The sequence below is a fragment of the Brienomyrus brachyistius genome, chromosome 2, assembly GCF_023856365.1.
Source record: "Brienomyrus brachyistius isolate T26 chromosome 2, BBRACH_0.4, whole genome shotgun sequence".
Lineage (NCBI taxonomy): Eukaryota > Metazoa > Chordata > Actinopteri > Osteoglossiformes > Mormyridae > Brienomyrus > Brienomyrus brachyistius.
In genome coordinates, this window is record NC_064534.1 from 3150510 (window position 1) to 3175610 (window position 25101).

General features: G+C 45.3%; 2 protein-coding genes, 1 long non-coding RNA gene and 1 other non-coding gene across 6 annotated transcripts in view; 2 read left to right on the forward strand and 2 right to left on the reverse strand.

The window, feature by feature from the left end:
* Positions 1–1605: 1605 nt before the first annotated feature.
* On the reverse strand, positions 1606–12617 carry fbxw2 (F-box and WD repeat domain containing 2). Of its 3 annotated transcripts, none has more exons than XM_048984855.1 (7): positions 12543–12617; positions 9981–10490; positions 8654–8848; positions 6249–6382; positions 5860–5946; positions 5516–5685; positions 1606–3994 (listed from the first exon to the last, which is right to left on the reverse strand). In XM_048984855.1, exons 2-7 carry the CDS (start codon positions 10468–10470, stop codon positions 3706–3708), a joined length of 1365 nt encoding a protein of 454 aa, XP_048840812.1. In that variant the 5' UTR covers positions 10471–10490; positions 12543–12617; the 3' UTR covers positions 1606–3705. The 3 variants fall into 3 exon arrangements, with proteins under 3 accessions (XP_048840812.1, XP_048840802.1, XP_048840795.1); XM_048984845.1 differs by lacking the exon at positions 12543–12617 and adding an exon at positions 11461–12245; XM_048984838.1 differs by lacking the exon at positions 12543–12617 and adding an exon at positions 10903–12245.
* A 553-nt stretch (positions 12618–13170) lies between these two features.
* Positions 13171–13242, forward strand: trnae-cuc (transfer RNA glutamic acid (anticodon CUC)). Its single transcript has one exon. It is a non-coding gene; the product is annotated as a tRNA-Glu (tRNA).
* Positions 13243–13560: 318 nt separating this feature from the next.
* hmcn2 (hemicentin 2) overlaps positions 13561–25101 on the reverse strand; it is a 59947-nt gene continuing 48406 nt past the window's right edge. The window contains exons 66-81 of the mRNA XM_048985189.1: positions 24840–24921; positions 23084–23254; positions 22680–22832; positions 22471–22608; positions 21836–21957; positions 21289–21529; positions 21140–21199; positions 19473–19592; positions 18889–19023; positions 18443–18562; positions 17422–17547; positions 16688–16816; positions 16260–16571; positions 15158–15277; positions 14936–15062; positions 13561–14682 (exon numbers count right to left, since the gene is read on the reverse strand). Coding sequence (XP_048841146.1) covers positions 14283–14682; positions 14936–15062; positions 15158–15277; positions 16260–16571; positions 16688–16816; positions 17422–17547; positions 18443–18562; positions 18889–19023; positions 19473–19592; positions 21140–21199; positions 21289–21529; positions 21836–21957; positions 22471–22608; positions 22680–22832; positions 23084–23254; positions 24840–24921 — 2556 coding nt within the window. The 3' untranslated portion in view covers positions 13561–14282. The remainder of the gene's footprint in view (positions 14683–14935; positions 15063–15157; positions 15278–16259; positions 16572–16687; positions 16817–17421; positions 17548–18442; positions 18563–18888; positions 19024–19472; positions 19593–21139; positions 21200–21288; positions 21530–21835; positions 21958–22470; positions 22609–22679; positions 22833–23083; positions 23255–24839; positions 24922–25101) is intronic.
* LOC125714515 (uncharacterized) lies at positions 15270–16447 on the forward strand. The gene is made up of 3 exons (XR_007383767.1): positions 15270–15668; positions 15873–15936; positions 16338–16447. It is a non-coding gene; the product is annotated as an uncharacterized LOC125714515 (long non-coding RNA).

Sequence of the window (25101 nt, forward strand, 5' to 3'; positions counted from 1 at the left end):
CCTATGTCATAAAGTACTCCAGCAAATCAAGCTTATTGCCTGTAAATGAGATTTTTCCCTACAAAAAACAAAACTGGGATTTCTTACCAAAATGATTTAAGACCATGGTGCAAAAATGAGCATATGCCAGTGAAGGTCTTAGGAATGAAACTCAATGAAATGCTAATTAAGATGGAAGAGACATGTCACAAGACTCGAGAACAAAAGTAATTTCTTTACACAAAAAAAGGGTTAAGGCTATAAGAAAATTAGTAAAGGACTGCGAATCTGTGATGCCCGGCCCGTCCGCTCCTCGTGTGTGCCACGCCCCCTGACTACCCACGTGTTCTTTCCCGATCGTTGCCACCTGTGTCTGATTACTTTGACTAGTCTTGTCCTGTTTTAAGTCCTGGTCTTGCCCGTTACCCTTGTCGGTCATTGATGTTACCTAGTGTACGTCTACGAGCGATGTTTCCTGTGTCCAGTCCGTCCAATAAATCCCCGTTTACCCTTCTTTTGCCTGCTCACCTGTTACCTGCTCGCTTGCCTGCCAGCACAAAATCCCTATGCAAGTTTGTAACAGTCAGCTAAAGCCATACAAAGCCAAACTGGGGTGATTGCTTCCCGCGACGTAATACGACATACACTGTAAAGGAGTGATGTGCAAGGGTGCTCAAGCCAATGCACACAAAAGCCGGTTTAGCTTTTCTCAGGGCCCTGGTCATGAAGGTAAAGACTATTGGCACTCTACAATTGGAGTCATGAGACAAAGGTAAATGTCTTCAGAACGGAACGCATCCAAATTCTATGATGTTACAAGGTTGAGGAGTATGATGAAAAATGCATGGTACTCACAGTAAAGCATGGTGATGGTTCTTCGGTGGGGGGTATATGAGTGTATGAGTGCTGCAGATGTCGGGGAATTGCACTTCACTGATGGCATCGTGAATTCACAGATATGCTGGTACCATCTCTCCGTGCCCTGGGTCGCCAGGCACTCATCCAACATGACAGTGACCCAAAATATACATCCAAGGCCACTGGTGCATCTGAGAGTGATTCAGTGGTCAGGCATATCAGCTGACCTTAACCCAACGGGCACCTGTGGGGAGTTCTGGAAGGACAGGCTGAGCATCATTCTTCACCCAGCATCCAGGTTCTGGAAGGACAGGCTGAGCATCATTCTCCATCCAGCATCCTGGTTCTGGAAGGACAGGCTGAGCATCATTCTTCACCCAGCATCCAGGTTCTGGAAGGACAGGCTGAGCATCATTTTCCATCCAGCATCCAGGTTCTGGAAGGACATGCTGAGCATCATTCTCCATCCAGCATCCAGGTTCTGGAAGGACAGGCTGAGCATCATTCTTCACCCAGCATCCAGGTTCTGGAAGGACATGCTGAGCATCATTCTCCATCCAGCATCCAGGTTCTGGAAGGACAGGCTGAGCATCATTCTCCATCCAGCATCCAGGTTCTGGCAGGACATGCTGAGCATCATTCTTCACCCAGCATCCAGGTTCTGGAAGAGCTCATTCTCCAATATTGGAGAAAGATGTGGCAGCATGTCACCAACATTCCATGTCTAGAAGAGTTGGTGCTTACAAATAATGGAGGCCATACAAAATATTAGATTTGGTAGAATTTCTTGCAGGGTGTATTTGTTTTTTCAATGCTTCCTTTGAATATAGTTTATTTTCTTATCCTAATGATGCTGGTGATCGTTTTTATGTTGTTAATGAAACAAGTTGAATAAAACTCAGTTTTGTTAATCTGCTAATTGTTCTGGTGTTCACAGAAATGGATAAAAAATTGTATTTTCAAAAGGGGTGTACTCATTTATGCTGGGCACTTTAATATATATAGAGTGTGTTGTGTGTGTATATATATATATATATATATACACACACACACACACACACACACACACACACACACACACACACACACACACACACACACTGAACTTCAATGGGCCTATCCATCCATCCATCCATTTTCCAAACCGCTTATCCTACTGGGTCGTGGGGGGTCCAGAGCCTATCCCGGAAGCAATGGGCACGAGGCAGGGAACAACCCAGGATGGGGGGCCAGCCCATCGCAGGGCACACTCACACACCAGTCACTCACACATGCACACCTACGGGCAATTTAGCAAGTCCAATTAGCCTCAGCATGTTTTTGAACTGTGGGGGGAAACCGGAGTACCTGGAGGAAACCCCACGACGACATGGGGAGAACATGCAAACTCCACACATGTGACCCAGGCGGAGACTCGAACCCGGGTCCCAGAGGTGTGAGGCAACAGTGCTAACCACTGCACCACCATGCCACTCCGCTAATAAAAATATTCTTCAAAATGAAAGCAGTTACACTGTTACATGCAGTGCCATGCATTATTATTTTTAAGGCGCATTAGTATTAACTGTATTATTACAAATAATCACAAATAAATTTCATCTAGTGGGTTGAGATTACCCAGCAGTGTTCGTCCATCATATCACCCTACGTGACTGCTGAAGAGTAAAAAAGAAATGAAATTTCTGTTCATTAGTATTATCCATTACCGTGAGCAATGCCACTGTTATTGGATATGCAGCCCACATACAGTATGTCATCGACAGATTACAATGACCATTCGTAACCAGTCAAGTACGCAGGCAGTAGATGGTCACATTACATTAAGCCTGCCACTCCTGCATTTGTAGACACACATCAATTAACAACCATTTATAGACAGACACTAAATCTGGCAACGTTTTGGATATGTCGTAGATGTAAAGCCGTGGATTCACTGGCGGTTGGAACTTTACAGGCACCACCCTGCTCAAATTCAGGCTGCGTGGGTTGGGGAGTGTAACTACGCAACACTGCGCACACCCTAAATTTGCTTCTGCCAGTGATGGACAGCGATACCCAACATACCTTCCTGCTTCTTTCTGGTTAATAACTGCATTCAGTATGAAATTAACTAAAATTCTATATGCTGCATAGATTAAAAAAATTGTTTATACTGAATTGTAAAAATCAAAAGAAAGCAAGCCAACCTTTAAAAAGCAAATCTCATTTGTACAGGAAGCAGCACTTTCTTTCCATTCGAACATCTGCAAAAAACAAAACCACATCCCTTCCGGTCGACTTTTTTCCACAAAATATTCTTTCTTCTTTCAACGGTAACTTAAACACAAAGGTTTGGTGTCTCCCGGGAAAACAATGTGCAGAAATAATTAAAATTACAGTAAGACGTAGTGAATTATTATAATTCGGTCAATATTACATTTTTGTGATATCTCTAGTTTCCCGAGCACCGTGGCAGAAGAAACTGAAGAACATGCGACTATTACCAATATTTATAAACATACTGTACATTTTTTTTTAAACTTCTCACAAGAAAACCATTTGCCCATATTTGTTTAAATACACATGGCACTCTGTGAGTAAATTAACGGACTATTAAAAACAAACAAACGAACAAACAAACAGTCCGGTCACAACAGCAAAATGCAGTACTATAGTGTGTCCTGGAAAGATGCTTTCATCCTGCTGCACAGACATAGCTGGGTGTCTGCCATGTTGGATATGCTTCCTGTAAAAGGGAACAACGTCTGGTGCATGTGTGTGATTGCCAGTGTTGTTCCGTTCCATGCACCTCCACGTTTCTCATGAGTCGCACCGACTGGATGGTCGCGTCACGCATGTCCCCCACACCGCAATCTCTGGCGTGCCTGTCTATCCATTTTCCTTCCACAGTACCAAATGAATGCTATGATCAGGCATGCTTGTAGCAAACACCAGGCCCGAATCGTTCTTCCCATCGAGACCATTCAGCCAGGAGGTAACGCCAGGAAGGAAGCTGGAGCCGCGCTTTGACTTCCTGTATGCAGGAAGAGGCCAGCGACCCATGATGCCCTCTGTCCTCAGGTCCATGACGTACAAGTAGTGGTTGTCAAACAGAAGGGCGAAAACTTCCCCTAAGCTGAGCAAAGACAAGTTTGCACAGTCCTGTGTTTTGATGACCCTGGAAGAGAAACAGTGGTTTGTTTAGGTGCCTGTGGGGATACAAGGGTACACTGACCACAGCTGAACACAGCGCACATGTAATCCAAATTTAAATTTTTGCATAAACCATATTCTGAGTTTGTTGTCTCAGTCCCTGGGGACCCCCAGACAGTCCACGTTTTTGCTTCCTCCCAGCTGTGCCCAATAACACAGTTGGAAGCAATAGACAGCATGATGGAAAGGAAATTACACTTTTCCTTGTTCAAGTTGAAACGGCACCAATGTAGCAACAACAAGGAGGGGGATTTCAATTCTGGACCAGTGACTCTTTGCTTTGAAAGGTGATTGCGTATACACAGTGCTGCAGTCAATCACAAAACACAGTCACGGGCACAAGGGCAGGGCAGGGCAGGGCAAATAACAAGTAAGGGGTCGGGATATTTGAGCCAGCATATCCTAGCACAGACAAATATGCCATAAGGATGTGTAACATCCAAAGTGCACACCTACACACTGCAGTCATCTGGGGAGATTAGCAAGGGCGGCAGAATTCTTACCATTCTGTAACATGCAACCACTCCCATTTGTAAATACTCTCTTGTGCAATTCCTATCACAGGTTTGTTTAGTACATAATATGCATTGTGTATAATGTCCTCAAAACAGACAAAACATATTACAGCTATTATTAACAGTCACTGACATATTATTTTATTTGTTTTGGAAGCAATATACCAACGTTTATGTAATTGTAGTTTCATTTTAATATTATTATTTCAGTTCCTGGAAATGATTTCTTATAGTTTAATTAAATTTTTGTTAATGATAATAAGGCTGCCCTGTGCAATCAGTACACGAGCTGCCGCTCACTGCATCCTCTAAAACACAGAGTCCTGCTGTAAAGGTCCCAATATTTCACACTTGTCTGGGTTGTTCAGAACCACAGAGCATTAAAGCTGGTCCAGCTACTAAAGCTGCAGCCCAAGTTAATGGCTCGTTTCGTTTAAAACTCAGTGCTGCGGTTCTTCCTACTGGATTCGCGCTGATGACTTTAGATAACAGGGCAGCGACACACGATCGATTCGAGGTTATGTCCCTGTGCAATGTACGTGTTAGCTTTCATGGGGATGTACACATTTGTTTCCATAGTTCATAAATAAATGTCTCATTACAGATCAGTAGAGAGATGCATTCCAGAATATTGTTTTATCAACCAATTACTTGTAATACTACTTATGTGGAACACAGCACTGTAAATTTCAGTCCCTTAATTACAGACTTACAACGAAACTGGCATTAGAGGCACCTTAATGGAGACCCTTCATACTGCATGCATGTACACCCCTTGTGCAAATTAAATGTTGTCACACAGACATGCATGCAATGGCCAGGGACCTGCTGGTTTGCACAGCCTCCAGGGCAGAGTGTACGATGTGTGGATGGACAGAGGATGCTTTTAGAGAAATCCTTCCTGGAAGCCAAACCCATGAGACAGATCGTGTGGGTCTTTTTGTGTGTTGAGGTATCAGGTGAGTATGTACCTGAGAATTTCATAGCTGGCAAAGTCCCACTGGTACAGGCCCAGGTCGGAGCTGCACACGATGTGTTTACCATCGAATTGGAGCCGAGGCTGCAAGCACACGCTCCGGTCCTCTGAGACAGACAAGGTCTTCAAGCACTTGCAGTTGATCTCTCGGCCTATAGGCCAGACCTTCAGAAGAGCACAAATATTGCTTAACCACTACTCTGTCCCAAAGTATAGATGATTCAAGACTGACCTCTGTTGGAACTTCTGAAACATTACAACAGGCAAGTATTCAAATGTGAATTAGTCGCATAAAGAACTGAGAATGAAGCAGAATCTAGAAATAACATGAAACTTTACCTTAATTTCGTATTTATCTGCACTTAGTAAAATATAGTCACCAGGACTATGCATGAGTGACTCCACCTGGCTTTTTTGCAAGACAACCTAAAAGGTAAGAGAGAGACGTGAAACAGCATGGACTGGAAATTGACTGGAAGGACTAGTGAACACTGAGCACAGGAAAAAGAGGTGCTGAAACATTTTGAAAGGTGATGGCCAAGAGAACAACTTGAAAGCTCACTGATATGAAAATCAAGTCATGAAAATCAAAGATAGACTTTTTTTTAAAGGCTTGTAGAACTCACTACTAAGACTAAAGCCGTACCAAAGGATCAGAGTCCAAAGTCAGCATGAAGTACCAGGTGACTAATGATCATTTGCAGTCAGCACTCAGCAGAAGAGCCTACCTTGGTCACCCACTCAGTGTGGCCAGTAAGGGTGTTGAGACACATCCCTGCTGATAAGGACCAGACCTTCACGGTGAAGTCTGCGGAGCCGCTGACCAGGGTATCCAGATCGTCGTTGTAGTCTATACTGAACACTGTGTGAACATCAGAAAGGAAGCCACAAGATAAAATTCACCACCCAAGGTTCATCAAGGCTATTCAGGAGCTTAATAGGTAAAAAAACAAACAACTTCTAGCGTAACTTATGCTGTTGTTCTTGCTGTGCCCATATGAGGGATCCACTATGTTACTGATGGCATTAACTATAGGGCTGCCGTGATTAGTCAGCATAGTCGACGATGTCGATGCTGAAAATTGGTCGACATTGATATTTTAAATCGATGCATCTTTTTTAATATTATTTTAATATAAATTACCTTTATGATTTCTAAAACGCTTCAGTTTACTATAACAAATGTTTGCCTTTAATATCACTATGTAATTTTGGTAGTAGTTCAAAATTACCACAAAACAAAAAGGTGGTTTTTACACTGTGCAAAGTTTCGATGGTATAGCACAGCAGCAGCTCTACGCACGAGCACCTGATTGGGAAAGGCACAGGCATTATTCTGGACAATGGACCCCGAGAAAAGGCAAAAGGTATTTAAATAGCTTTTGTCCGTCTAGCTGGAAAGTACATTCAATATTAAAGCCATTTAGTTGTCCACCTGCTACCTTAGAATTTCCATTGAATAAATGTTTGTGGAAATGGCTGAGCCTATTCAACTTTGAATGACGGTGCCAGTGTGCGTGCATTCGTGCCTGGTGGGCTTGTTGGGACTAGCGTTATTAATGTTGTCCTAAGCTAAAATTGAAACAAACGGACACTAAATAAAAGAAAATTTGTGATGTAAAATAAAAATGAACACAATATTTACAAAGAAAAAAAAATGTGACTTTAATCTGCAAAAAGTGCAGTCGTTAGTGGCAGCCCTAATTAACTGCAGAATATTTTTCACAGTAACCTGGTTATTGGCCGTGCTGCTGTGTACTTAAACGCATGCACGTGCATGCGATTCAGGAAGTCGTAGTGCGCATTGGAAAATAGGGCTCCTCCGAAAGCCATTGTGTAAATCAAACCCTGATTGTGCTACTGACACGCCTCTCTCTCAGACTAAAGCAATGGGACAGACATAAATCACATAGACCAAACTATTCAAAATTCCAGACTTAAATTAACCTGGGCACAATACAATGACTGACTCAACCAGAATTAGAGACTAAGGATAACAGTTGGGGTGGCATTCAAAACTCACAAGATAACAAAAAACGTTTGGTAGATTACACTGTCATCATGAAAACATTAAAGTGAAAATACCCTTCTTACACAACAAATGGTATTTTAGATTAACCCTAATAACTACTTTATTGTTAACAGTGACTCAAGCAGACAGTCAAATACTTAATAATTATAATATGGCTAATGGTGTCATTGCATAAAGCAAAGCACATAGCTCAGCCGAGTCAAAAAACATTTAAGATCATTTCAGATTAACAGGCATTCTCCCTTCACCATACTTATACGTTTTTACATGGACAAGTTTGCTGAGTAATTAACACCGAACTAGTGCCAAGGATCACTTCGACACCAATTCATCCTTTGACTTTGTACAATATGGACACAATAACATGTACAGTAAGACTTTCCTATAGAAGAAAGGCAGCGCTTTAAACAACATAGGTTTCACGTTAACGAAGGGCTTGTTATCTTCTGTCCACAAACTCCATTGCCAAAATCTGGTATGCGGAACATTCCTGTCTCCACATTGTGCTCTATCTTGTTAAAAGTGTGAAAAGTCATTTATAATTTACTGTGGGGTTTTCTTTCACTATTCTCAACACACTGTTGAGATAAAAAGTATCAGCGTTCTTTGAGTTATCATGCAAAGTTCATTACTTTTTGCTCAACAAGTTTCATGAATTCTTCACCGTAAAAAATGTTTATTAATATGGGGCTGTTTTCAACCATAAGGCAGATGTATAAAAATATATGTATTTGACGATGTATTTTGTGCCTTACAATAGACCAGTGTTTCCCAATCCAGTCCTCAGGGACCCACAGACAGTCCAGGTTTTTGCTCCCTCCCAGCTCCCTGCCAGACAGTCCGGGCTTTTGCTCCCTCCCAGACAGTCCACATTTTTGCTCCTTCCCAGGTCCCTGCCTGATGGTCCATGGTTTTGCTACCTCCTAGCTCCCTGAGCAAAAATGTGGACTGTCTAGCAGAGAGCTAGGAGGGAGCAAAAACGTGGACCGTCTGTAGATCCTCGAGGACCGGGTTGGGAAACACAGCAATAGAATACTGACATTTCACCAAAATATAAGCTGGGTGAATGTTTGGGGGAAAACAGTGAAATATCACACTTACCAGCACCAGTATGGCCACGGAAATGCTGGATCTTGGCCCCTGAGCTCCACTCCCAGCAGGCAATGGTGTTGTCAAAGGACCCTGTCACCAGCTTCTGCTCGTCGAACTTCACCACTGCACACGTGTGTGTCTGGATGCCATAGATGCACTGTCCGGTGCAAACATCCCAAAGCTTTGCAGAGAGGTCGTCAGAGCCTGCTCCACAACAAAAATGGTGTTACAGTTTAACTATACACTCACAACAAATTTTGCAGCCTTTTCAGACAGAACTGGAAGAATCTATAAAATCCTGTTCTATGTTATCTTCAGCAGGTGTTCCACTTGCCAAACCATATAACAAAGATATAGCCAAATATTTTTGGAAGAACACAAAAAAAAAAAAAAAAAAACTATTTCCAAAAAGAAGTCCCATGCAGGTAATTTAAGTGCCAAGGACAATACTTGTGCAGTAACCTCCTATCACCAAGCATCCACTGTACCCAATTGTTTGATTTGTATTCCTGTTTTTTGATATTAAGTTGCACTGGTAGAAATACATCCATAAGACTCATTTCGTGGTGATGGGTCACATATGTCCATCCTGTTTAAGAATACTGAGAGCAACAAAAACAACCAAATTCCTTGTATAAACATACTTGGCCAATAAAGCTGATTCAGATTTTTTCAGTTTTTATTACTATTTAGTAACTGGTCAATAATCAGACCAATCAAAAATGAACCGGACTAAACGTACAAAGTATCCTTGAACACAGAATTTACAATATTGCTGTTGACTTAGATTAAAAAAATATTGTTCCTGTATTGTGTGATATTTTAATTGTTACTTTTTTTGGTTCATGATCCAAAAAGCCGGTCTGACATGTAAATGTAACAGTATGATAAATGTCGCAGATTAAGTGCTACATATTATGTGAACCAAAACAAACTAAACTATACTAATTTATTTTACTTTAATGTATTTACAAATTACAGAGCCTTAGGCTGAAACTGAGCTGGGCTAACCTGTCATGAGAGCAGTACACAGAGTGTGGCCCTTCCCTATGTTTTACTGTGCCACATTAATAGTCATTTACTGAGGGCGACTAACTCAGTGTTAATTGCAGTATTTGTCCTTGAAGTTAGCAGATCAGTGTGACCAAAGGAAGGTGGCAGAGCAAAAGGAATCTGAAAAGGGAGGAGGGCATGTTCTCGACATGCTTCTGACTAAGCAGAATTCTGCTGAAAAACTGGACGCAAAACACAGTTAACATAAAACTAGTGGGGAGGGAGTTAAAAGGGGCACTGATTTTAGACAGTTCCTCTTCGATGGTAGACTGATAGACCTGACCTGTGCAAAGGAGGCCATCCTTGTAGTACAGGGCATAGACCCGTGCACTGTGACCAATCAGGGATGATGTCTCGAATGCCTCCTGGTCTCGCAGCTGCTTCATCCTCAGCTTGGCCTTCATGTAGACCCTCTTCCAGTAGGTGGCATCCTGGATGGAGTCGTCGATCTGCCAGCCCAGCTCGCGGCATGCGCCCTGCCACACCTCAGTGCAGGCACTGATCACCTTGTTCCACTGCTTGCACACCAGGCAGCAGGTGAGCAGGGTCTTGGGGTCCAGCCAGCGTAACAGGTAGAAGGTAAGCTCCAGCGGCAGCAGCCGGAGGAAGTCACGCTTCAGGAGAGTCTCCAGGCTGTTGGACAGGTGCCGTAGCTGCGCTGCCCCACTCAGGCTGATCAAGTGGTCCAATGATTGGTTCTTCTGCTGGTCCGTCAGCGTGAGAAAGGAGGCGGAGACGGTCTCCAGCCACCCCTCAAAGGCCTTCTTCTCCATGAGCTCATGGGAATGTTTAGCTAAAGAAAACAAGAATATATCACCAAGATGAGCACAACCTCATACTGTGTAATGTACAAATCAGTTCCTTTTACTGCTGCTATATACAATAAGGGAACCATTTTTGAATGCTGTAACATATTTTTGGTACAAAGTACGAATCACCTTCATATATATGCAAGACTAACAGCAGTTCGAACATGAAATTACAATAGAATGTGCAATTCCTTAGGATCCCATTTTCTTAACGGATTCATCAGAGAGAACAGAGGCAAAACTCGAAACAGAAATCAATCTCCTACTATCACATTATGGAAAATCTATTATTTGATTGCTGGGTTTGTCTATTACGGGGGACGAGATGAAAGAGAGCATACAGGCGCCTCCATAAGCAGACCTCCTCAGAGATGGAGACGTCTGAGGTGGACTCACCACGGTCAATGGGATATTAACTGCCCGCTCGTGGAAATGGGACTTGAACGCGGAAGCATACATTTAACGGCGAGGCGAAGAAGCAACTTGAAATTTTCCAGCAGGGGAGGTGGAGGCGTGGGGTTAGGGCTGCTCTGTCCAGGCGGCGAGTGCATACTGACAGCCGGCGTGCTAACTATCTGGTTAGTCATCCGGCTGCCGTGTCATCTTAGTGACCTGGCTTCACTCAGCGTACCTACCCAAAACCGTAATCGATGGATACAATGTATATATAATATATATAACACTTAACCGAGGCGCTATGCAAATAAAATAGTTTAAACAGCGCAAAGACCGTGAGACCGGCTGCAAAGTGATCGTGACAGGTTAGGGTGTCAGAGGGAAGTTAGCGAACTAGCTGAGTCTAGTTCATGACAGGTAAACCGCTAGCTAGCAGAGACTAGTATTAAGCCGGGTAGCGCTGCCTCCTCCCGGGTTACGCAAATATAACCACAGTCGTGCTGGTTTACACCTGTCTGGCGACGGGATAAGTAACCAACCAGTTAAAAACCGTCTTACCATTTCCCGTGGAACCCGTGTCGACGACAGTGGACAACTTGCAGACATAGATCTGAACCGCGGGAAGGTTACAAGAGCAAGACGGCTAACCAGACTCAAACCCCCCCCTTAAATACGAGCCGCGACAGTATCATGGCTGGGCGTTTCTGGGTAAAATACACACATAATGAGATAATTTGCTCAGCAAGCGTAATATCTCCAAAAATAGCCAACCTATTCTAGCTGTCAGGTAAGCGGTCCTGCTAACACTTGTGAAAATGCATAACGGTTAATCGCACGGGGAAAAAAACGCACTGGGCGACAACACAAACCGGAATGCACAGCTAGCTTTCTGCCGGCGGGTCCCAAAATTCCACACCTTGTATTATCCTTATTAATATTAATATAATTACTATTGAAAACCACCTGTCAGCCTGGCTAGCAAGTCGGACGGCTGTCCGAGTGACCCGAAGACAGAAGAGTCGCGCGCGGCTAACAGAAGCGGGACTCGCGAGGACTAGTGGGCGACGCTTAAGTATGCTAGGCTAAGCTAATCTAGGCCGCTTTTGTTTGTTAGCACTAAGGTTAACCCGCCTTTCCGCAAAAATGTACAGCCACCTAGGCGAACAAATAATATTAAGTCTACTTAAAGTCGGCGCGTACGACCGGCTTCGTCGCTTGTGTTTTGCTCTTTTACTTCGCTTGTGTTTAAAGCTACGGAACTGCCCTGCTGCCCGGCGAGCCAACTTCAGGCCTGTCTAATGCCTGCGGAGACAGGAAGTCATCCGGAGGAAGAGGCTGGAGTTGAACGGCGGCAGGGAGGAGCAGGGAATCAGTGTGTCCGCCATCGCGGCGAGATGGTCCAGTCTTGTTGGCCCGCCGTAACGACTAGGTAGGATCCTGTTCCGGTTAAAAGCCTCGGGCCTGGAACTGGATGGATTCGGCGAGTCGTCGCCTAAAACGTCCGACCGGTTCCGGCGGCTGACAGCTGTGAAGTGTCTGGAGTGTCTACCGCCGCGGATGCCGACGGGGGCGGCTTCGACTTCTTGGCATGAGGATGAAAAATGAGAATAATCTGTCGGTCATAAGTAGGCTATACAAACCTCTTAGTGAGGGAAGCTTGCAATCAAATGACAGTGGGAGTTTGACGGGTCGTGCGAGGGAGACAGGCACCGTCCACAGGGGTTTTTCAGAGTCGGGGGGGAGGGGGGGCGATCACTGATTTCGAAATTGAGTTGCTTCTGAAATCGCTACATTTCTGATTAATTTCTTTCATTAATCATATTTGTTAAAATCGGTGGTACCACGTTGTGTACACAAGAACACGTCTACCAAAACACTTGTTTAATAGGATAATGTGTATTTCCAGCAACGGGAAATATGATTACACTTCAAAATGTAGTAGATTGTACCCCACCCAGCAGATGTCGTCACACGAAAATACACAGTTTAACAGTTGCCTCTATTCAAAGAGTCTTCTCCTCAAGCAATGGTGTTGGATTACTTTGGTCGATGATCCAAGTCCTCCTTGGAATTGAACATTAAATGACCAGCTTTTGAATGTGTTTTTCTGCTTTGTTAATTGCCTTCTGTAGAACTACATAATCTCAGTAAATAAGGGTTAAAACTTGGCATTGGAGCGGCAGTAAGTCAATTACGTAAAACCCTATTTATTGACCGGGAATCTTCCACTATTCCACTCTACTGCTTTCAGGGATAATATCAATTATATCCCTGGTGGTCTAGTGGTTAGGATTCGGCGCTCTCACCGCCGCGGCCCGGGTTCGATTCCCGGTCAGGGAATGATCATTTTGCCGTTGTACATTTGAAATATGTTGGCGTTTTATTTTGAAAGGTGTAAGTACTCTGTTTCATCTGTGATGGCGTGAAATTCTAACACTAATTCAAACAGTAAGAAAGTGAATTCAAACTGTAACATCTTATTGTTAGTTTTGTAGTGGTTTACTGGTTAGGATTCAGTCCTCTTGCCAACGTGCCCTTAGTTTGATTCATGCTCAGGGATTTCTGAATTACAAAAAATGGAGCAAACGTGTATTGCATCATTTACACTCATCCAGTACACTCTGTAATGTGGATTTTATGTTAAAATAAATTCCCAAATTGTCAAACATAAAACGTTTTAATGATGCAAAACACATCTGAACATTTTACGTGGTTAACTCCAAGTCGAAGAGGTAGTACCACAGTAATACAACCAAAACACAATTGCAGTTGATTATCCCTTTACATGTCAATCAAGCTCGAATGCTTTAACACAATACAAAGACAAATTCATTAAAAAATACACAATTTGCTTACTGTAATATAAAAAGTAATGCTTTTTAACCCTTAAATATAGTTCCATTTTACTTGTGACAAAATAGCATAATTCAGTGACAATATTAGTCAGCCTGCTCTTTTGAATAAACATAAAACAATTATAATTTCACTGTAGTGTGACACTGCAATACTGATCCCCAAAGAACAAAACAAAGAACTGTAAAAAGGTTTCTCAACTAACGTAAAACATTTTCACATCTTAGTTTGACATCTAGAAATTCCATGGCATTCCCACAAAACGAAAACAATAATATTATGTACTAAGTGAGATGCTCAACTCTACTTAAATAAAATTAGAAAAAAATTCTTCCCACTATTAATTTTTGCTTCGCAATGCCTTGAGATCAGTCCAGTAGAGAATTATTCACCGTTTAGATTCTGCTTGATAGTATCACGCTGCATTTGTTTTTCTGGTTCTGGTTGAAGAAGTGAGCTCTCAGTATCTGGTCTGGTAGCTAGACTCTCAGATGTGTTAGATGTGAAGTCCAACAGTGGGACCAGTCTCAATATGGGTAGCGGGAGATGGAGATGTAGATGATGAACACACTCTGGTAGGTGACGTGGCCCTGCGCAGAAAATGTGGTGGCCTGCACACGCAGGCGGACCAGCCCGGGCAAGTCCAGCGGCCGCGCAGTGAATATGATGCCCCGCCCGGCCTCGTCTCTGATCCCAAACTGCGGCCCCCCCACGGGAATGGCCTCGTCCGCACCTTCGTCACCCCCTCCCTGCTCCAGGATGGTGAACGTCGTGCGCTCCTGTAGCCTCCCGCCCTCTGAGAAGGCGGAGAGGCGTATCACATTGTGATTGGCTGGGATCCCCAGGGGGAGGGTCAGCAGCTTGTACTGCAGCAGGAGTGGGGCGCCCCCCGGGGAGCAGTCCAGTGAACAGGCTCTGTAACAAGTCCTGTCCAAGAAGGAAGGAGGCAGTCAGGTGATTGTGACACCCCCGTAACTGCAGGCTCACAGCAGCAGCATAACAGACAACATGTACTCTGGGAAATAGTATATAATAATCAGTACATATGTAGTGAATTCTGGAAATTTTGGGCATAGTTAGTTTCATTAATCCTCATTGTTCACAGTCTAAGTTATGAACCATGTCATGGTGTGGTTAGAACAGTATTCACAGCACCGAAGAAACGTCTTGCACTACCTACCCTGGGGCCCCTCTTGTTTGGTACGAGGCGGGGCAGGGGGTGTCCAAACACTGGTATGCCCCTCGAGTGTTGAAGCACATCTGACTAGGGCCACACTGAATGCCCTGTACGGTGCATTCGTCGATGTCTGTTAGGGACAAAGAGGGAGAGCTTCAGATGGGCTCAGGGAGCACACCCTTGTCTCCATGCTGCCTCCACCAATAGACAATGCAAGACCTGCACCTTTGCAGCTCCTCCCATTGGGCAGCAGCTGGTAGCCTGGGGGGCACAGGCACTGGAAACTGCCCAGGGTGTTCCGACACTCATGCTGACAAGGCTTCCACAGCTGACATTCGTCTACGTCTGCATAGGGGAAGGGGACACAAGAACGAGGACCAATGAGGACTCAGAGCAAGGTGGCTCACGGGCCAATGAGTGCCCAGGGCAGGGTTGTTTACGGACCAATGAGAATAGGGAGGAGGGAGCTTCATGGACCGATGAGAACAGAGGGCAGAGAGGAGACTTAATTAATTAAGGCTTGATTAAATGCATTTTTCAGTCCAGAATGAAATGCCCTTTTGCCATGTATAAAGCTGTTACAGGACTAGAGGCTGAACTAAATGCATCCCATGACACACATTTCAAAGGCAGGCAACTTGCCAACAGCACACTCAATACAGCAAGCTTGACAAGGATTGATGAATATGTCTGAAGGTGGTGGACTGTCCCCAGGAGACCATGAATAAATGTGAAGGTAAGAGCATTCATTTGAATTTAAAATATGACAGCTCATTATACATTTCTAGTTTTTAGCCTTGAGATTCCATGAGGCTGCACATTGTGCTCTGCTGTGTTTGATAGAGAGACACCTTGTTGAATTACTGGGATAAAACATAAATGTGCAATTTTTATGGAAGATAATAAATAGACAAATTCTTCCTCTTCCTTTTTTCCTCAGACAACTCTCTGCTTATCCTTCTCTTGTCCATGTTCAGCGTGATGCACACAATCACACAAAACAGGTGACTGAGTACTTCTCCCCATTCAAATAGCTGAGTGACCGAATAAATGACTGAAAACATCTGATATACTAACTAAAGAAAATAGTTTGCCTGGGCTATCATTACTTTCCGATAATTTGTTTTAACTTTGATGGGGTGCTTATCATCCTTGTCATTTTCAATCGTTTTATCATAAATCAAATGCACAGTATCTGCTCTGTGGAATATGAAGTACAGAATGATGGACAATTACTTTTGTCAGTTTCAACTAATTTCATAGAAACTTGTGATTCTGTCAAAAAACGAGCAAGGGCAGTGATACATTTGAAGATATGTGTACCCACCCACGCACACCCCCTCCTTGCTGTGGTAGCCCAGCGGGCAGCCACGCCCAGTGACCAAGGTGCCTCCCTGCTGCTCAGGCAGGATGGACAGACGTGTGAGGACGGGATGACCCAGGCCAGACACCAGTTGGGGGCGCAGCCGTGCCAGGACCCGAGTGCCATTACTGGGGACACGCCCCCTTTCCAAGGTAGCGCAGGAACGCCCATCCGCCAGTAGGGCGGCGCCTGGCGGACAGAGGCACCGGAAACTGCCTGGAAGGTTGCGGCACTGGTGGGCGCAAGGGCTGGGAACCTGAAGGCATTCGTTGATGTCTGAGGTGTGAAAACACAAGTTAATAGACAAGTAAAATCGGCAAAATCACCGATGACTGGTTTCCACAAAGGTGGCATGCCTAGGTATGATCAATCGGCTGTGAACGATCTCTCACCCAGACACGGCTGGCCAAGCCCCTGGGACCGGTATCCTCGGGGACACAAGCAGCTGTACCCCCCCACTGTGTTCTGGCAAACCTGGCTGTAGCGACACATGTGGCTGCCATCCTGGCACTCGTCAACATCTGCAGCACAAAGACGGGATGAGGGATCACTAATGATGCTGACGTAGCACACTGCTGGGGGATCCGCTGGCAGTGGCATGCTGGGAAATGTGTGGCTCCGGAGGCCCGAGGAGCCAGGCCTACATCTCCATGACGATATCGAGAATATCCCAAGGAGACTCCATACCGTGTGATGGCACTAAATGTCAGCTTGACTTTGTGTTTTCTACTAGTTTGTTTTGACCATAGGCATCTTAGGATCTTGAGTCAGTCTTGCACAGTGAGGTTTATTGTATAGAGATACTCTTGCTGTAATTCTCAGACTTCTCAACTTCAAATGATCTTCAATGTCTTTTTATTTTGAATGATTTCTTAATTCTCTGGATTCTCTCATTACTTTAACAAATACTTCAAAACAGATATTCTATATTGTAAAACGGTTCGGTGTAGATGTCTTTTATCATGTTAATTTTAGTATACATGATGATTTAACTGTGGAGAACAAGTGTCACTTTTATCAATGTCTTTGTTCAATAAAACCGGTGCTTCCAGTTTGCTTTCTTGATGGTTCCCACCTGAAGAGGTTACAAAACGAGGTTATAAATGGCAGGGTGACGGCCTCTCACCCACACATGCCCCGTCCTCGACTTGTACCATGCCAGTGGGGCAGCCGTCGATGCACTGGTAGCTGCCGTCGGTGTTGCGGCACTGCTGGGGGGCTGGACACACATTGCGGGTGCACTCGTTGATGTCTGACCAGGTGACGGCACATGGGAAGATGCACGATAAAAATGTCAGACATATAAACCCACTAAAAATAATTTGCAGGATATGCAGAAATTAAACGGGAATAAATAATGTCTCACAATGAATGACCAAGATTCAAGTTAAAGATAAAAAAAAAAACAGATCTTAGTTCAGAACTGAAATCCCTCCATTGATGAGAATGGACCACCTGTAGGTACCAGAGGACTGGGTTTGGAATCATGGCTCTAGATGGTTAAAGATCAGAAACATAGGTGCTTCTAGACCCCTATTTTTGGCGTAAGCCACCATGAAAAAAATGTGTAAAACTTTATTGCAATTGGTCCTATATATTCACCCCCGGCAAATTAATGAGGGGCTTCCCATGTTTCTTCAAGGGGATGAGCCCCCGTAAGAGTCAAATCCTGGGTTGGAACACCGGATCTGGGCATGTTTGCTTTGTGTGACTCATTGGGCCTTTAATCAGCTCACTAGAGGATTGAAAGGTATCACTAATAGTACCACAACAAGCTAGTCTGTGGGGAAGAGTGAGCCCAGGACCCATTGCTGTTGTTGAGCTAAATGATTGCTAGCTGCCGGCTTCTTGTGCATTAATCAAGTGCCAACTGGCTGAAATCGTCATCTTCAACTTCTATTCGGCAGTGTAATTAGTGTAATTTTCCTGCTTCTAAACTTCATTTATGTCCTGCCACCCCTTCCTAAAACAGGTAGTAATACTGAGTATATATTATGTTTTCTTTTGTCTCCCAGTTCTCCCAGCAATGCCATTGGAATACTAGCATAGCTACCTTAGGCCAATGCGAATCAAAATATGTTATCTTAATTCCAACCCTGTGACACTAGGCTAATGCTAGCACAATGCGCTAACCCAGTGATGCTAACCTAAGCAGCGCGAACCGGAGACTTGGTAGCCCACGTGGCAGGCACATCGGAAGGAGCCCAAGGTGTTCAGGCACTTATGCTGGCAGGGGGAGATGGAAGACTCCTGGCATTCGTCCACATCTGTAACACGCAGGTCAGAGGTTAGCAACGCTGATTAAGTGCCTAAGTAATTTTCATTTGATTTAACTTTAATGAAAAAAATTAACCAACATCTTCTGTGTATGTATGTGTTTTCAGTTTGCACAGCCATCTTCACCTTTCACAAAGATTTAAATATTTTTTTTTTTTTTATCTCAAACATTCAAGCACCAGAATTTTATAATTTTTAATATGTCAAATGTGATCCACACAGCTGGCCTTACGGTCCACCGGCCCTGAAGGCCCGACAGACCCATAGATCTGACTGAGGAGTAGCTCGCCAGCGTGGCTGCTAGTTGGGCCCTTGCCTTCACAGCTGGTTCCGGCGACACTGGGCTTGAACCCGGGGCCGCACTGGGCTTGGCAGCGATAGCCCCCTTCGGTGTTCACACACTGCTGGTTGTATTGACACATGTGGGAGCCCTGGTCACACTCATCGATGTCTGGGGGGGTTACACCACACAGAATGGTGTCACACACAGGGCAAGGCGAGTGGACACACATAACCGCTTATGTCACACACACGATAACCACTTTCCCTTCAGGAAACTTGTAGACGGTCGCTGGACAAACTGGATAACTTAAGTTTAGTACAAGCTGTCTTCATGTCAACATTAGAATTGAACACAAAGTGTTAATCACACAGCATTTAATGCGCTCTGGCCCATATGACACTTCAGACCCCACTTTCATGACCTGTTACTCTTTCTGATGCATTTCTCTTTTGGTCCAGTTCATTAGTTATTAGTTTTCCGAATGCAATCACAATAAAAAGCAGCATTACTGAAATAAGCGTCTTCTGTATAGTAATGGACCTAACTCAGTCACCCAGGAGCAGCACAGCAGCACAAACGAGGTGTTGCGTGCTGTAGCTCGACGTTCTGCGCCTCACCTTGGCAGGTGTGGGACACGGGGGAGATGGTGAAGCCTGAGGGACAGGCACATGAGAAGCCACCTATGAGATTCTGGCAGGAGTGCTCACAGGGGGCCTGAGAGACACACTCATCCTCATCTGGAAGCAAGACGAGCAGCTCGGTGACGTCATAGTACATCTGGACATTTTACTTATTCAGCAAACACATTTATTGCAAACTGACATACTTTTTATTGCCGCCCCTGGCATTTGGACCAGTGACTTTCCACTCACAGGCACAGCCTCCATATCCAGTTAGCCGCACTCTACTGCCACGGCAAAATGCTATTGGCTTGAGCTGATAGCATCGTAGAGTCACCTGTCCTGCCTTAAGCATGAGCGCTAATGGATGACTATCTCTGTCACGACCTCAGCAAAGCCCAGAGGCTTGTAGAAAGTAGGGCATCGGTGGAGCAGAAATTGCAGCTAAAAAGATGTTTGCCTGCAACAGGGCCGCAGTAAGGGGGCCCTGGCAGACTCAGGAGGCTCCGTATATGACGAGGACCCTTGAATACTGTATGTAAACTGTGCTGGTGCTCAAGGTGACATTTTGCCAGGGGGGGGGGGGCAGACTTTCAAGCTATGCTCCTGCTCTGCACATTGAAAAACGTTTTATTAGTATATTGAAATAAACACCGGTTACAGAAGATGGATGATGGATGGATGGATGGATGGATGAATGGATGGATGGAGGAATGAAATAACATATATTCATAAAACAAAGATATAATTTTTAAAATAACAGGCTTTGGGTTTGAATGTCTTCCTACTGCAGAGTATAGTCATTAGTCAAAATGCATTCATTGAAAATAACACTTTATTGATCCCTGTAGGGAAACTCTCTTTTCACCTACCCCTGTCCCTTCTCCATTACACACATTTAGGGAGAGCAAGCTTTGGCAGTGAAGGGCACCCACCTGTAGCGGCACCCATGGAGCTGAGATAAGGGCCTCGCTCAAGGGCTCGTGGTCAAATAACCATTCTGCCAAAGCCAGGCTTGAACCAGCGACCTTCTGCTCAAACACACAGAGCCACATGCTGCCCCCAAATCGTCCTGCTCAGGCAACCCAACTGCTCATAATCACCTGATGTTGATATTGCCGTTAGTTAGAAGCAGCCACAGACCGTATTACATGAATAACTGATTTAGTTTTTGTTATCTGCCTGTTCTGTATTTGATCCCTCATGGTTCCTTTTGTTTCTTGTTTATTTTTTTATGTTAAAATAAAGTCCCTTGGAGCCGTTATGTGGATTATCTCTTTGTTCTTCGCCATGCCCCTTTATAACATATTTAACATTGTAAAGAATTGTGTAACACTTTACTTAAAGCGCTCATCAAAGTGCGCTATAGATGCCTTCATAATGCATTATAATGGTCAGTATAAGCCTTTATAATGCATTGTGAAGGTATTAATAGTGCATTATATATGAGAGCTTCATAGAGAATTCATAATGCATAATAACAGTGGCTATAATGTGTTATGCCCTTTTATAACATAGTTATAGCTGTGTTTATAATACTTAATGAATGCATTTTGATGGTATGTATAATGCATTACACATGAGTGCTTTAAGTAAAGTGTTACTAAGAACTAGATTGTATTTAAGTTATGTAAATAACACAGAGCTTGGAGCCCTTGGCTTACCTGCACAGAATGAGGCTGCATCCAGGACAAACCCTTTGGGGCAACTGTCTCCTTTGCCATCTGCACAGACACGTTTGAGTTAGGAGTGGGTTCAGCAGGATAAATACTCGCACACACCTTCCGGTCCCGGGAAGCAGGTCGGCACTAACTGGGTAGGATCAGCGAGGCAGTGAGCTGGAAGTCCAGGCTGAGGCTTGTCCAACTGTAAGCCCCACTAATGCCGGACACCCTCAGCAGCTGCAGCAGTGGCCCCTGGTGCTCGGGGCCTTCCTCGTACACCATCGTGTGGTTGCAGCGCAGCAGAAAAGGGGAGCCGCCTTGCAGGTGACTTTGGGAAGACCAGGCATACATCTGCCCCGGCCCCGTGCGCACGTACGACTCGTCAAATTCCTGCAGGGCAAAAAACACCATAAGTTGTTTTACTTTATTCTTGAGTAAAATTTTTATGATTTACATACTCATCTCCATGTTGACATGCACAGGAGAAAGTAATGATTTCTTGTGTTCAACTTTAATACCGATGCTAGAATATTTGGGACTATCTCTTAGTTGGAGTTTTAACAGAGTCCCTCAGAGTATGCAGGACTCTTAAACTCAAGGGAAATTCTAAAAAGAGAAAAAAAAAACTATTGAGTATTTGATGGTGACCCGGGTCGACTTTAGAAAGCAGAACACTGTCTGACACATAGTCCCCACCTGCAGGCTGACAGGCAGATCAGAGAGGATCCGAGGAACAAAGCCATTGATAACAATGTCCACCAGGAGGATTCCCTCAGCATCCAGGCCCCTGGCCACGTGAGTCAGCCTCAGGATCTCCCCTGAACATGGAACACCAACAGTTAGCATCAGAGGCTGCTAGTGACTAGCCATTCTAGGTGGGGTAGAAAAATATCCAAAGAATCATGACAGCAAAGTGGACGATAGTAACCATGTAGTTAAGAGTGTAATCAGCAGTAATCGGTTGGGGGCTGTGGGCTGCTCAGTGGCTTAGCACACTGTACCCCCCCCCCCCCCTCAGTTGTTGCTAAGAGGCACTAACCGAACTACACACTACATTACTCAGACATCCTACATTAAAACATAGACGCTTGGTATGACAGCTATGGTGCAGAGCAAGGGTGGGAAATCTAATCCAGAAAGGGCCGCTGTGTATGAAGGATTTCACTGCAACTCCCTAATTGATTACTAATGAGAGGACTGACTTGCTAAAGAGTCATCACCTGGGTTTGAACAGCTGGCCTAAAGGTTATCTCAAAAACCTGCATACATACTGGCTCTTTGTGGATAAGATTGGCCACCCCTGGTGCAGAGAGGCTGTGGTCTGGGGTCACCTGACTCAAACTCGAGCTGGGACTCCTGCCGGAACAGACCCTGGGTCAGGGAAAAGCCATTCTGGGTAGCAGCCATCTGCAGCACGGTGGTCCAGTAGATTGGGGCGAAGACAGACACCAGCACTCGCAGCAGAGGGCCTGGAATGCAGGCTCAGTGAGAGGAGGCCCTACACCGACGCTGACCCCCTTGCCCCAGGTTATATGCTCACCCACACTGGGAGGCACGTTTTCTATGTGTCCCTCCAAAATGCTGCTGCCCCGTTCCTTATTCTCGCTGATGTTGGCCTCCAGGAAAGCAACGCCGAATTCCTGCTCATTCACCATGCCGATGAGGCTGCCCCGAGCCCTCCTGGGCACATCCCCTACAGGGCATTAGCACCAGAAGGAGATGAGCAACACAAAAAGCCAACTCAAATGAAACCTGAAGACCCTGCTAGTCCGCACAGCATATTAAGGCAACTAAACTATGACTCTACTGATGAAATGACAAACAACTCGGACTGGTTTGCCTCAAACCAGCTATAAACAGAATTTGACTGGAAAGTTGCACTAGTATTTCCCATCAGGAAAGTTATCTGTGGTGTGTGTATGATAAGCAGAACGGCTGAGGTACCAGGGCAAAGCCTAGATTGACAGGTCTTCGTTTCAGTGCTTGCTCCTTGACATGGTGCTCCACCATTGGCTGGTGCTGGATTATTGCACAATCTGATTCGCTCTTGGAGCCCCTGTCCACAGGTGGCGCTGCAAGGACCCCACTGGCCCCAACTGGAGTAGACACCTGGAACTGTAACAGCAGTGACACAAGACAGTGATGTTAAGACTACACCCCTGGCGAACCCCAGAATCAACTGGAAAGAATGTAGAGGTTCTCCCTCCACTCTACACAGCACTCACAGAGCAGGCCGTGATGTTCCGCAACTTCAGGAGGATCCTGCAAAGTCTCAGGATGTCCCACTGGGCAACTCGATCAACTGAGTCGAACGCTTTACAAAAATCAACAAAGGCTGCAAAGCACCTCTGCCGATATTCGTGCTTGCACTTGATTAGAAATGTTAGTGCAAGGATACGGTTGATGGTAGACTTCTTAGGGATAAAACCTGACTGCTCCGGTTGCTGACAATCAAGCAAATGATCATGGATCCTATTCAGGATGACCCTAGCAAGGACCTTACCTGGCACTGAAAGCACTGTTATCCCCTGTAGTTGCTGCAATCCAGGAGATCACCCTTTGCCTTTCCAGATAGAGACTACAAGTCCTGTTTTCCAGTCAGTTGGGATGACGCCATCCTGGAGAAGTTCACCTCGGATACCACAGATCCCTGCTGCCTTCCCTCCCCTCAGCTGATTCACCACCCGTGCAATTTCAGTGAGATTAGGTGGTTCACAGCTGATTTGAACCGTGGACCCAGAGATGTCCAACATCCTAGCTGGAGGGTCAGCTTTAAACACCTGCTCAAAGTAGCCGGCCCAGCGGAGTGCACCCTTCGTAGGAACCGAATGACCCAGCATCTGCACCGATCTGGCTGTCGATCTCCCACTCCCTTCTTCTCTCACTCATGAACAAGACCCTGAGGTACTGAGGTATCCATCCTCCAGAGTGGGCAATCCACCCTTTTCCAGTCGAGAACCATGGCCACAGCTGCACCCAGCACAACTGCAAACCACCCCAGGGCATCTTGTAGGTCACCAGCCAATGATGCCAACAGGACCATATCATCCACAAAAGATCCTCAGTATCTCTCCACCTCCCACACCGGCTCCTTTCCCATTAAAGAGGGCCAGTTTTGGCTGCCAACGATTGGTCCATCAAGACCCCTGCTCACCCGATCTACTCTGTACCTGACCCCCACGACTACCCCTGTAGGTGGTACCCAACTAAGAAGATAACTTGTTGTCTGAATGGAATATACAGATATTGCTTCCTATCTGTGCTGTGTCCTGTCTGTGCTGTATCATGCCTGTACTGCACTCTTCCTGTGCTGTGTCCTGTCCGTGCTGCATCCTGCCTGTACTGCACTCTTCCTGTGCTGTGTCCTGTCTGTGCTGCATCCTGCCTGTGCTGCACTCTTCCTGTGCTGTGGCCTGTCTGTGCTGCATCCTGCCTGTGCTGCACTCTTCCTGTGCTGTGGCCTGTCTGTGCTGCATCCTGCCTGTACTGCACTCTTCCTGTGCTGTGTCCTGTCTGTGCTGCACCCTGTCTGTTCAGAGTCCTGTCTGTGCTGCATCCTGCCTGTGTGCCTAGCATTCTGTCTATGCTGTGTCTTGCTTGATGTCATACAGAAAGACCCCTATATCACCACACCTTGACTGGACCGGAAGCTAACAGAAGCTGACAGATGGATGAGTCGCCAGGCCCATGCATCACTCACCCCGTACTCTGAGTGAGATGCTGCGCTCAGCTGACCCTGCCTCACTCTCTGCCACACACCGGTACTCCCCGGAGTCATCGCTCTGAAAGACAGTGGACATGGCAGCCAGGCCACGTCAGGGCTCAGGGTAAGACAGGCTAAATAGCAAATTGAACGGTGACTGTGTCAGTGCAGGGAGTGATGAGCGTGTCAGTGCAGGGAGTGATGAGCGTGTCAGTCAGGGTATGAGTTTGTACAGAGAGCATGCAAACCAGGCCCGTAC